The sequence below is a fragment of the Polyodon spathula genome, chromosome 11, assembly GCF_017654505.1.
Source record: "Polyodon spathula isolate WHYD16114869_AA chromosome 11, ASM1765450v1, whole genome shotgun sequence".
Classification (NCBI taxonomy): domain Eukaryota; kingdom Metazoa; phylum Chordata; class Actinopteri; order Acipenseriformes; family Polyodontidae; genus Polyodon; species Polyodon spathula.
Genome location: NC_054544.1, coordinates 34,424,905 through 34,438,017, shown reverse-complemented (window position 1 = coordinate 34,438,017; position 13,113 = coordinate 34,424,905). Strand labels below are relative to the sequence as shown.

The 13,113-nt window shown below is 36.5% G+C and overlaps 1 protein-coding gene across 3 annotated transcripts in view; it reads right to left on the bottom strand.

Annotated features, from left to right (window-relative positions):
* Window positions 1-13,113, bottom strand: part of LOC121323219 (cytoplasmic protein NCK1-like) — a 55,089-nt gene that overhangs the window by 12,228 nt on the left and 29,748 nt on the right. For 2 of the 3 annotated variants that reach the window (XM_041264136.1, XM_041264135.1), the window contains one exon: window positions 10,080-10,323. In XM_041264136.1, coding sequence (XP_041120070.1) covers window positions 10,080-10,305 — 226 coding nt within the window. In that variant the 5' untranslated portion in view covers window positions 10,306-10,323. Of the gene's footprint in view, window positions 1-1,040; window positions 1,270-10,079; window positions 10,324-13,113 lie in introns of those variants that run through there. The other variant, XM_041264137.1, reaches the window with a different exon arrangement.

Here is a 13,113-nt window from a genome sequence, read left to right as displayed (position 1 = left end):
AATAACAAAAAAAAAAAAAACACACACACACAACAATCTTAATTTCCTTTTATGCAATCCCATCTGCCTTGTGTTGATTTTAGTACAGCAGTACTTCTGACCACACTGTTCTCAGGATACCCCCACCCCCCACCCACACGCTGCTTTTGTCCTTTAAGCTGCATTTTCTGTGCCAAGTTACAACACACGGATACCCTTCCTGCTATTCTGCTAAGAACCCTAAAAATATCAGCCAGATCTAAGCAGATTCAGCAGCCCCAACCCATTTCACTTCCTTTAGCTCAATTTCTTGTTGGATTCAGACAATGACAAGTATGCCTTGACCGAGATGGTTTCCGCTCGTGGAAACAACAATCTGTGAGCAAGCCAACAAAAGAGAATTACATTTATGTACTGCTAAGAAGCTGCACTTTGCTAATGTATTTCACTGCTGCTTATTCTAAAGTTCACAAACTGGTCTGGTTTTGCATTTCATTTAACGATCTTGGTTTACTTATGTAATAGTATCTTGACGGGGGCGGGGGGTATGGGGTGGTATTAATTGTTTGAAGACTCTCTAGTTGAATTAAATCCACTTCAGATGGGAAATTCACATGACTAGAGGGAGCTAGTCAACACAGATGAATGAATGGAAGAATCTCTGCATTTTAAATTCTTAGTGATTCAGTCACAAGCATTAACTTTGTGGAAGTCAAATATTACCAACAACAACTAACAGAATCTAGAACTTTAGACATACCCCTTTTTCAAATGTTTTTTTTTTTCTTTGAAGAAAAAAAATAACATTTACTTACACATGTATTCAATACATTTAAAACTAGAAAAGCAAGGCGAGTCAGAAATGCAGGTCAACTCAGCACTAAGGAAATAGCTAATAAGCAATAAGTAATGATAGGAAACGTATATATAGATATATAATATATATATATATATATTATAATATATATATATATATATATATATATATATATATATATATATATAAATAGATAGATAGAGAGAGAGAAGATAGATAGAAAAATAAAAAATAAACAACTTACGGAAGAAATGTTTAAAGAGGTTTGACATATCCATTTTTGCTCCCTGTGTCTGTCCTCTTCCCAGTGTTAAAGTTAGTGTTAAATTATTCCCGTTGAACGTCCTGAAAGCATTCTGTAATTATCACTGAAACTCCCCACCCAGCCATGTGACCAGCCCAGCAAATGAACAGCTCTGGGGCCTTCACTGAAACTTTCCAGCTGCTGGGCTGTCCCATTCCTGTAGGCTTCTGAAGAAACCTGTCCAACAAGTCACTGCCGGTTGTCAGGACAACCAGAATTTCACCACTTACAGCCGGAAATTACCTTCCTGTAGGAAATGACCTTCCTGTACGTTTTAAAAACAAAAAAAACCTCCACATCACCCAGTGAACTTGCCTGCACAAACATACTCTTTAATCATTGAAACAAAAAACCTACAGTATTCTTCCATTCTGTACTAGCATTGTGCACTGAATACTGCTCTGTGCTCACAAAATGTAAAAGTTAAAATGCAGTGCACCCTAACCACATGATCCTTCACAACAGCTACAACTACCCACACATGCAATTTTTGCTAATGAAGTGAGGTTAAATCAATAAACGGTCATATTATACAGTATACTGATTCGTTGGCATATGGTGACAATAAATCAAGCCACATGATTCACTTAGTTTATCCATGCAGCAAGATTCTTTAAAAAGAATAAAAACATACAGAAGAATGACTACTAAAATTCTTTCTAGTCACAGCTATTTAAGCACTGGTTTCTGTAATTTAGCTCTCAAAATAGAACACCTAAAGACCCGTTACTTCAACTTTAAAACGCTAATCCTTTCAGCATTTCGTTTATATTTTTCAAGAATCCTCGGTTTACCATCCTCCGAGGTGCTTAGGTGCTTGTAACTAGGGTGACCAGATAGCAAGAGTGAAAAACTGGGACATTTTCAGTTGTTGAGGGGAGGAAAGAAACCTTGTGAACTACTGCACAACGCAAGAGACGCAAACTACGTATCTTTCTCTGTAGATAGGCTTTTTTTTTTTTTTTTTTTATTCCTTCGGTGTGCATTGCACTTAGGCAAAAACAAAAACTTGAGAAAAAGAAAAATACTCCAAAACAGTTAAACATTCTTGTTTACTGTTCGGGTGACAACAATGTTTTAATCAGCCTATCAGTGCGTCTGTACTGGCTTTTCTGTGACCTGTGTACTGCACGTAGCATGTGGAACAAAGTCAGTGCTGCATTGTTTTGGTTTAGGTTGCTAAAATCTAGTTTTCAGCATTAAAATACCAAAAATGGACAACAAAGCAAACCAAGTGCTCTGAAATAAGGTGTACTTAATGTTTAAACAGGGCCGTGAAATGTCTGAAATCCTAATTATAATCCTAATTGGATGAATTGACCATGGGCATATGATTGGATCCATTTTTTTCCCCCATTGTGTTTGTCTTTTTTGTTTTTAGTGACAGGCTCGTCAACAACACCAGCCATCATGACACTTTGCCAGTAAAACCAGAAAAACATATTACGCATAATGCAGGTTAACATGATTGGATAGCTGCATAGATGCACTGCAAACACGCCCTAAACCAGTGAAGTATGCGAGACACCTATCCAAAATTTCCTAATGAGAAAATAAAAATGTCACATTTTACGCCTGGGTTTTAAACGTTTACTCTAAAAAATCAGGACACAGTGTCCCGACAATACCTTGATTGGGACGCGGGACAAAGCCACTAATATCGGGACGTCTGGTCACCCTACTTGTAACTATTTGTACCTTTGTGATAACGAAAACAGATTTGAATAAGTGAGTGGTGGTTTACAATGCTGCCTAACATAATACCCATATGAGTTAAATATAATTCAGCAATTTACTTTATTGAAAATACCACTAATCAAGCAAACTGTACACATCAACCACAGCCCATACACATTATCTGAGCATTCCATCACATCTATCTGCTGCTTTTTGAACAATGGCTGTTTTTTCTTGACCTACTGGGTCTTCGAGCCTAAAATAAATACCTAAAACAAGATAAAAACCACTGCAAGGTATATCAATTTCTTCACATTGAAAAACTCAACTGGGCTGTACTGATCAGGGGTGGATAAGTTGTCAGCCCAGTTCAGTGACAGATATGAAAGAGTTCTCATGCTTCCTCATTCCTGCTCCCGGGAACCTCTTCTCTCCATGGCTCTGGGGGTCCCAGCCCCCGAGCAGCTCACAACTGCATCAATAAACAGTGAAACTGAACCCAAACCACTGCAATTAGGGAGTTAATTATTTACTGCGGATCAAGAAAGAAACTGTTCAGGCTTTGTCTGTTCCTAAACAACGTTAAAATCTATGCAGGATGAACAAACAGCGATGTTGTTCAATTCCAGTGCAAATGTGGTTCAGGGCAATTAAAATCAAGGACGATCGATTAGAAGTTCTCTTGCAATAACAGTACAGCATATCTATGTGAAACAGGTACTTGAGTGTTAATACCTCAATATCTGCCTCTTCCTGAAGCGGAGGAGCTGTGGGATTAATGACATGAACTCCACATGCTATTCCTGGCCACACAAGAGTACTAGAGCTCCTGAAGTGTTCCATACTACTGTCATGAGTAGGAACATAGATTTTTCAAAGTGTTACAACAGCAGTTAAGATAGATCACATAATAGCAAAGTAAACTATAAAAAAAATAACATAACTGTATTATGATGTATGGTACAATCACACAATCAACTGTTCCATCAACTATTGAAATGTTCTGTTGCACATTGCATGTTCAAGTTGCCTCAAAACTTTTTTTTTTTTTATATAAACAATTTTCTATTTTATAACTGAAAAATGCAGGGTAAAATATATTCAAGATTCATTTTTGATGATTATTTGCAAATGCTATTCTAGGCATAATGGTACCATTAACTTGTGTATGGGACATTGTGAGATGTTGGACCAATTTCATATCAATACAAGTAAAAAGTTAATGAGAAACATAAATCCAACATATCTATCAAGGGTTGAATGTTTATTTACACAAAGCCTGACACACTATACAACAAACATTGTATTTAAAAAAAAAAATTAAAAAAAAAATTAGGAGGAGACACTGGCGCATCCAGTATCAAAAGTAAACAATTTCCTCTGACTGTTCTCTAGCAAACTCACTGCAATGTGACCTTCATTTATATTACATAATTTTACAGGAAACCCCAGCTGGGATTAATCTCCGTGAAAGTGCACTCAATAAAAGGCATGTACACCATAAAAATAATATTCCAGAACACACAGCTAAAAGTACTGGTTTATGTGCTCCAATTCCAGATAGTTTAGCCTTTTGCATTCTTAAATGTAGCTTTCTGTGCATTCTACACAATCTGTGAATAGGCCAACTTGTTTGCAACAATAGGTGACAATTGTAGGAGCAGGTATTTTTCAACATGGCCTTAAAGTACCAATCTTCTTAAAAATGTAAAACACTACTATGAACTACAGGGTTTCTGTAGCAAGCTATTAAAAGGGTTAGCATCAAGTCGTTTATTCAGAGAGTTCAGGTTTACGTAACACAGTCATTGCTACAGGGAGGGGTGTACACCAGCCTCGATCTAACAGTTAAACAATGGAGCCAACTTCCAAGGGTGTAATGGAAATTCTTAAATTTAAAAACTTTAAAAACACTCTGCTTATTAAAAACACAATGAATGTCAGAAGCAGACATTCTGTTTTAGTAGCAGCACTATTTATATAGACTGCAACATTCAAAAGTCGACCCAATCAGAACATGGTACTGCATATGCTTTTAAAATCACAGATATATTTAGGTTCTTTATTTCAGAAGTCTCAGCTATACCATCTTGTGTATGAGGCATTGCATGTCTCCATCTCAAAGCAATCTTGGCAAGGCTGTCATTTTGCAGAGATGTCACTGGCTTACCAGCTCTGCTGGGTAGAGGCTAATCCAGGACTGATTTAGACAGATATCCCCGCCAGGGGACCTGGAAATTGAAACATGCACACCAAAGTAATAAGTGTGGTTCACCCAATTTCACTGTGTAAAAGATAGCAATTAGTCACCAAGTCACACATTATCCAAATGGTAGACAATTATGACATTTTGACCTTGGCTCAAATGGGTTGGAGCAGTGTGCTTAAAGGACACATGCAGGGAATGATAAAAACAACAAAAATATATATATATCACAACTCAAATGTGGACCAGATTAAAAATGAAGCCAGTTTACGGATATGTTCTGTAAATTCAGACTGTTTAAATTTTTGTAGACTTTGGAATGCCAGTACCAAAATGGAAGCTCCAGTGTGAAAATGAATAAATCCATAATCTACTAGCTGTCTGGCAAATGGGTATTACTGATGTTCCCTTCTGAACTATATTTAAAAAAACCTGGACATTTCAGTTCAATCAGAAAATAAAACTGTTTGGTTCTGGTTTATATAAATACTGGCGCAAAAGGGGATTGTCCCATCACTATGCACAACAACACATACCTCACTGTGACACTGGCTACATGCAATGTACGAGACCACAAGCCATACTCTTTCCCATTGTATTCACAGGGATGCTCCATGCATTTAGCCAAGACGAATCCTAACAGCTGTAGAAAAGACTTGCATGACTGTCGGCCTCTGCACCGATTGCCACGGTTCAATGTATGGACTTATCCAGCAAGTGATTCATGCTCATTATTTATCTTCTTGAATCCATGTCAAGCTTGGCTACTTGTCATAGCAGGGTTGCCTGGGTACATTTGAAATGAATCACTGCATGGAATGATGTGGTAAAATCGGGCAACAAGAAGTTTGTTACAATGCCAAGTCTTAAAGCTCTATGTAAACAACCACAGCTTAACACCATTTCACATCAAAATATAAAATAGTTCAACTGCCCACATGCAGGCAGCAAGAATGGGGGATGCAGCTCAACAGTACAAGCTGAATAAGCCTATACCAACAAACAGCAAGTCAAGCAGATAAATCACACAGTTTCTTTTACTAATACAGTCCATTTTATTGCAACACATTTGGTATCTAACATGTTTGTCGAAAATTAGTGCACTTTATATTAAGATTTTTCATAATGCAAATGTAGCTTGAATATACAATGCATTACAGCTTATACCACAAAGTTTGATACTTAATTTATGCATTAAAATATTATTTGTGCACGTGTTCCATGCAACAAGTTGTCTTTGAACAGACCTCTGCCCCACAATCCTCACCTGTAATTGGAGGAGCAGTCCTTTAAGTTTCCTTCATACTGCAAACATTCAAATGTGTGGATGCTGGAGAGCTTCACGACTGCGTAGATCCAGTGCTGTTTTATGATGGCAGACACACACACACACACACACACACACACACACACACACACACACACACACAGAAGCCTCAGCATTTCCACCTTTGTCATCACAAAGGCAGAGCTGCTCGATAAAATGTTCATTATTTTTTGCCGGTTGCTTTACAAACAACCAGGCCAATCTGCTATACAAATAAAGCCTAGGTGTCAAACATAACATCCTCTTCACTCTGGTTACACATTTTTTCACATTTTATACCAGGAACAACATTGTTGGCAGTGATAAAGTTTGTATAGAAACAGTCCCGCGCCATAAAAGTTTCACCACCCAAAATGTTACTAATACTATGTGGAAAGTTTTGTTTCATTTAGCAGGTAGCCTAGTTACCACAGACTAATTATGATATTTTTAAAAGAGCCTATAGCATGACATGCAATCAATCAATCAAATACTTTTTACATTTCTAGAGAGAGGGCAAGGCCAATGGGGAAATGCAAGTCACTGGGCTGAATGAAAACAAAACCAGGACAGCAAAGGATGGGTTTAATGCTAACTGAATTTAAGTTTTTCACAGATGTAACATTATCCTATAGCAAAACCAAATAAAAGCACATCTGAACTTGTACTAGCAGATCGAAATCAAATTTAAAGATGTCTTGACAGAGTTGGCAGACTATTAAAGAAAGCACTTTTGTTTTTTTTAAACTGCAACAGCGAATGAAAGTGGGGATTATCTGTTTTTATTTTTACAATAGTTGGCAGAAATGACGGAACATTTTCATAGTCAAGTCAGCAAATTCAATAATGCAAAAAAAAAAAAATTACTCTGCAGCAATAAAAAGAAGAAGATCAAACAATGGGATTGTTCAGCCCTTGTATAAATCAAATGATCCATACTATAGGGCACATCACTATGATATTTTACCCAAGGAATAAACGCGTTTGCCAACAATGTTTTACAGTACACATTCTTTTTAAAAAGTGCTGAACTATATATATATATAGAGCAGTATAATACACATGCAATGTGTTTTCAAAATAAAACGCAAAGAATCTAGGGACAAATCAGGTTACCAGTGATTTTGGTTATCAAAAAATAAATAAAAAATAATAATAATTTGGAGCTGGCCTGTAATGTGCTGTAAAAGAGTCAGTCCTATAGAACCACTCAATGTATTATCTTGTGTTACATGTTACATTCGTACGTACAATGTAAGTCCCCAGATGATTTCACAGTGTCCTTTAAAATTTCAGTGTATAAGGTATATATATATATATATATATATATATATATATATATAACAAAACAGTGTGTACTGCAAGTGTGATACAGAATTAACCACACAGATGTCTTAATTATTGTCTGTGGACAGTATATAACAAATGTCACCTATTGACAGCGCTACTCAATGTCGCATCTTTTTTTTACATGTAGAAAAAAAAGAGGTTTACATTTCTAAATTTTCGCTATCGAGGCTCCAAATTTTTTCCAATATATATATATATATATATATATATATATATATATATATATATATATATATAAATGTAAGGTACTATTGTTCTGAATATTCACAGGCTGCAATATGGGACTCCTGAAAATCATGAATTATCCGCATTCACATGTCAGCTTTGTCCTTACATGCAAGCCTTAAAGTTTTTCACTCTATGCTTTTGTTGGGGTGGGTTTCACAATAACAAAGAGGTCTGCCTACCACCAATAAGATATTAAAAGGATGAGTAAAATAAGCAAGTTTGAAAACCCGCTTGTTAAAACAAATCTTACTGCAAAGACAAAGGCACATCACACAAAGTTACTTCCTTTATGAACTGGTTCTCTTTTAGACAAAATTTCTTAGACCAAAGACATTGCATGACGGCTTTGGGCAAACCTTTTCAAACCAGACTTTGTCAACTTTTGTACTTTAAAAAGAAATAGAAGAAAGTCCGCTCCCTATAAAAAAAATAAGCCGTTTTTACTTTCAATTGATCTTCAAGATAACACAGGTTACGAAACACATTTTATAAGTTAACCATTAGCAGCTAAAATGACACCTGCTTTCCCCTGAGCTGCCTTTATGACGAAAAAAGAAACAAGGACCAGGGGTCACAAATGGAGTTTAGAAAAAGGGGCATTCAGAACAGAAAATAGGAGACACTTTTTTACACAGAGAATTGTGAGGGTCTGGAATCAACTCCCCAGTAATGTTGTTGAAGCTGACACCCTGGGATCCTTCAAGAAGCTGCTTGATGAGATTTTGGGATCAATAAGCTACTAACAACCAAACGAGCAAGATGGGCCGAATGGCCTCCTCTCGTTTGTAAACTTTCTTATGTTCTTATGTTCAATCAACCTCACAACAAAGATGTCTGAATTCCATATAACTGTTACAGCAGGCTGTTTAGCATATCAAAATTATAACAACAATGCTAACCTAGTATAAACTAGACAATAAACTAATGGCAACTCTGGTAAATTTAAGCCACTTAGGAACCTGCCATCCATGCGATTCTAAATCAGGATTGTGGGCATTAGTTATATCTGACTTTTTCTCAAGTTTTGTGATAACATCGTCGGTGGTATGGACGATAGACAGACTGGCAACAACTACATGGAAACTCAAGGGTATGACTTACCATAAGACAAAATCTGTCTAAAAACAAATAAGTTACAATGAGAAAAAAAGACATTAATTATCAATACTACAATCGTCTCAGTGTAGGATAAATCATGTATTTAAACTGCACTGCTGCACCTTATGCCGTTCCTTTATTCACTTCCTATTAAGGATTAAAACAGCACCATAATATTTAAATGTTGAATGTTTCAGGGGCTTTTCTTTCTTCAAAATGTGCCACTGATACCAGACAGCCAAATCCTGTATATCATTAAATGTTGCTAAAAACACCAATAAAATTAAAAAGCCAGCTACTTTACCTGGTGGTAGTCCTTTAAGATTACAACTACGCCCTTTAATTCTTCTCATAATAAATGACATTATTGTAAATTAATATCCAAGTCCTCTTGAGAAAAGCATTCAGGACCTCTGATTAAACAATTGCACCAGATCTGATGGAGCTGCACTGTGTGAGTAGCCCCATCCTGCAGTGACCACCTAGCTGTCTGTATCTTCCTGTGTCACACCAGCTGATCATGCTACACAGCTCAAAATACCAAAAAGACCAAAATAGAGAACAGCTCAAAACCTCCTTCTGTAGTTTGCACCAGATATTTAAAAATTCAGAAATGTATGCAAACTAACACATTAGGTTATAAAATAAATGTTATGTGCAAAAGAGTAACCAATAATTGGTTCCAACTTAGACAACCATTTGAAATATGGGGGTCTGCAATGCTGGTATAATTTTGGGCAGTCAACACTGCAGATTGAGGTAACTTTTTTTTTTTTTTTTTTTTTTTTAATAATTCTCTGTATTGGTATAAATTAATGATACTTGGGACTTGCACTTAAAGGAATGATTTCAAATTTATTCAAAAACAACCTTTCCTTTCAGGGATCCAAGATAAATACTTCACCTACTCAACTGTTCTGCATTTCAAGAAAACTAAGAACCATATGGACTTTGTGAGCATACATGCATGGAGAACATTTACATCATCCACCTAGTAAGTTTGTATTTGAGATACATGGTAAAAAACAATCAAATAAAAAGCAGAAAAATAAATCATACCACAATATTTTCATAAATGATGTGGTGGTGTGTTTTTTTCTAAAGCAAACCTTACCTAAAGTGTCCTTTAAATTCTTTACAATAGAAGCTTTTCTTGCACTGTTCTTCCTTTCCACATAATTTGATGGCACAAAGCCGGTCTTGTTCGTGGAGTTCCGAACTCGCCACCATGACTTGGAGTCGTCAAGCAGCCAAAGTCTCTCGTTCTTCTTAATGTCCAGCTCCTGGTCCTGCTGGGCCACGTAGTCAAACTTGGCGATGACAATAACCTCTTCCGTCATCTTCGACTGACCTCAGCACTGTTAGAAAGGAGAGTGCAATCAGTGAACCATCAGCGACAGCACAATACAGTGCACACAATTACAGTATATGCCTGCCAATCAGAAGTAATCCCCATTCTTCATGTTAAAAAAATAATTACACCATGGCCCATAGATAATACAAGTATCATTCTTATTATTTACTACTATAATAATGTCAACCCCAGAAGAAAAGACAACCTTCTACTGCAAAATGAATTCAGATTCGCATTAAATTATGAAACATTCCATTTAAATGTAAATGGATTTCTCATTTACAGTGCCTGTGCAGTGGCGTTTTATCTGTTTCCTGTGCAGTGTGTTGTGAAAGTGCAGTCATGCTTGACGACAGCTCCTGAACACAACCCTAAAAACGCAACACTGCAGGCTGTCCCAAAAGAACAGGAGCGCTCATACAAGGGCGGTGAACACTAAAAAGCGGTTTGCTGAAGCAGGTCTACATTACATCCCTGGCATAGTCAGCTGTGGTCAGCAGATGGGAGATGTTTGTACACAAGAGGCAGGTAGATTCCAACAGACAGAACATTAACTGTTTTTGTCATTAATAATTCACTGCAGTCAATTTATTTAAAAACGTATTTAAAACCGTGGCAACAGGAAAATGGAAAGGAGAAAGATGTAATTAAACTGAGAACAGCCTGTGTAGCAATTTAAAAAAAAAATGCAGGAGAATTACAGAAACGCAAGATTATTGCAAAAATTATTTGACAAACGACAGGACTAGAAGTCTTTCTCTCAAATCTCTTCATATTACTGCAAGTGTTTGCTTCTGATCGTTTTTCTTTTGTTTAGTCACTGCTCTTATGCAATGCAGCACAACACTAAATTGTAAACCTCAACAGTACCACAGCCATCACACTTCTTTCTGTCAATAACCAGCACCGAGTAAGATAAATGAGCCTTCCTGTTACTCTGTGTAAAAATGAAGATACAACACAGGAAGCAGGGGAGTTGGGGTTTCCAGTTACTGACACTTTCTGTAACATTCATTTTGTGCTAGCATTCGTTCAGATCTTTAGTATCCCCCTACAGTACACACGCACATTTTATACCAGTTGTTCTCTCTTGGGTTTCTCAGTCGATTCCATTCTCATGTCCTTAATTACTTAATTGAACATCTAGATTAAATGCAATTAAAGACGTGGAAGGAACAAGGCTCTGGGATGCTCAATTCAATAATAAAAGACCAGAATAAGTAAAAATGTTCTGGACTGAAAAGGACTGAGATAAAAGAGAAAAAAGTACCAAGATGTTAGTTTATCTATTTGTAAAACATGCTAATAAAAGGGACATACAAGATTTAAAAAAAAAAAAAAAAAACACATGCCTACTGATAATGTAAAATATTGTGCCGTACACCAATATATATCACTCTCAAACTGTAATATAGCTTTAGATCTCGCGAGCAAGAACAATCCTTTGCTTCTGAATGTAATCTAATTTTTAAAGTATTGGACTAGTGGATTTAAAGTATTCAAAACTAATCAATGTGAGATACAACTTCCAGAAGGAGGGACATTTCCCAACTGTACTGGGAGTTTTGGGGTATTTTTTGTAGGTTATTTTATTTAATTTAACTGGAAAAGGGGTCAAGTCAATGTGAACTGATTAACCATTTCCAATGTGTTTACTGGCTATAAACTGAATTTGTTATTTATTTATTTATTTTTAAATCAGGGGTGTTTATCGGTTTTTATCAGTTAAAACTGAAAATCAGAAGCCCTACACATATATCTACAGCAGCTGTCATCTTATTAGCCCATGTTTATTGTCTTGTCAGAAACACAGCACATTCTGTTTTTCTAATTAGAAAGCATTTTAAAATACTTACACAAAACTGTGTGACTTAATTTGCAAAAACAAAATTATTAAAAAACAACTTGAATGAGAACATTTGAAGACTGTTTAAAATTCCTCAGTGATACTCACAAGGCTATGGAAAGCGCAGCTTACTGTATGATATCATGGTAATGTCTTGTAGCCAAAAGGTTGGGTTGTGTCAGCACTCATATTCTTACATCTGGATACAAAGATTATGAGAAACATAGACCTCTGGGTTCTGCACTGCCAATACTGCTTTAGTATCAACTCAAACCCATGCCACGGTAAATGTGGGACACTGTTAGAAACAGCTGAGCCTTTAACTTACAATTCATTTTGCAAATTTCCACACATGATGCTATAGGTTCTTAGAGTCTATGAAAACACATCTGGCAGCTGGAACGCCTTAAAATTTATGATGTTTTCTGCTCCCAAGCTGAAATACACAAGTTTTTCAAAACCACGAGGGAATATGCTGAACTTCTCTGACCTTTCACACAGCATTGAGGAAACAGGGATATTCAGAAACCCAACTGAAGATTTATTTGAATTTTATTTTTTTCAATCCTAAAAAAGGCCCTCTACACAATTATGATTTAGCAATCTGACAGCTGATCTTTCCCCCCACCCTGAATAAAGGGATAATACAGCCCTACTCAGTAACATGTGGGTGTGCTTGTCGTGTCTGAGCAATACAGACTGCTGTGTAATATTACTAAGCCCAGGGCAGTTTATTCAATGTTGTTATGAAATACCTGGTGTAAATTCAAGAAACCCAACTGTTCTACTGAATTTCTTCATTCAGTTTCAACACATTGCAGCTGTGATTGCAGTTCTCAAAAGGGACCATCACTTAACCATATTTGAGATATCCAACCAGTGGTGATGAAACACTAGTGTCGCTAATCCACAAGTGGCTTGATTGCTTTCATTTGAAACGGAAAGTCT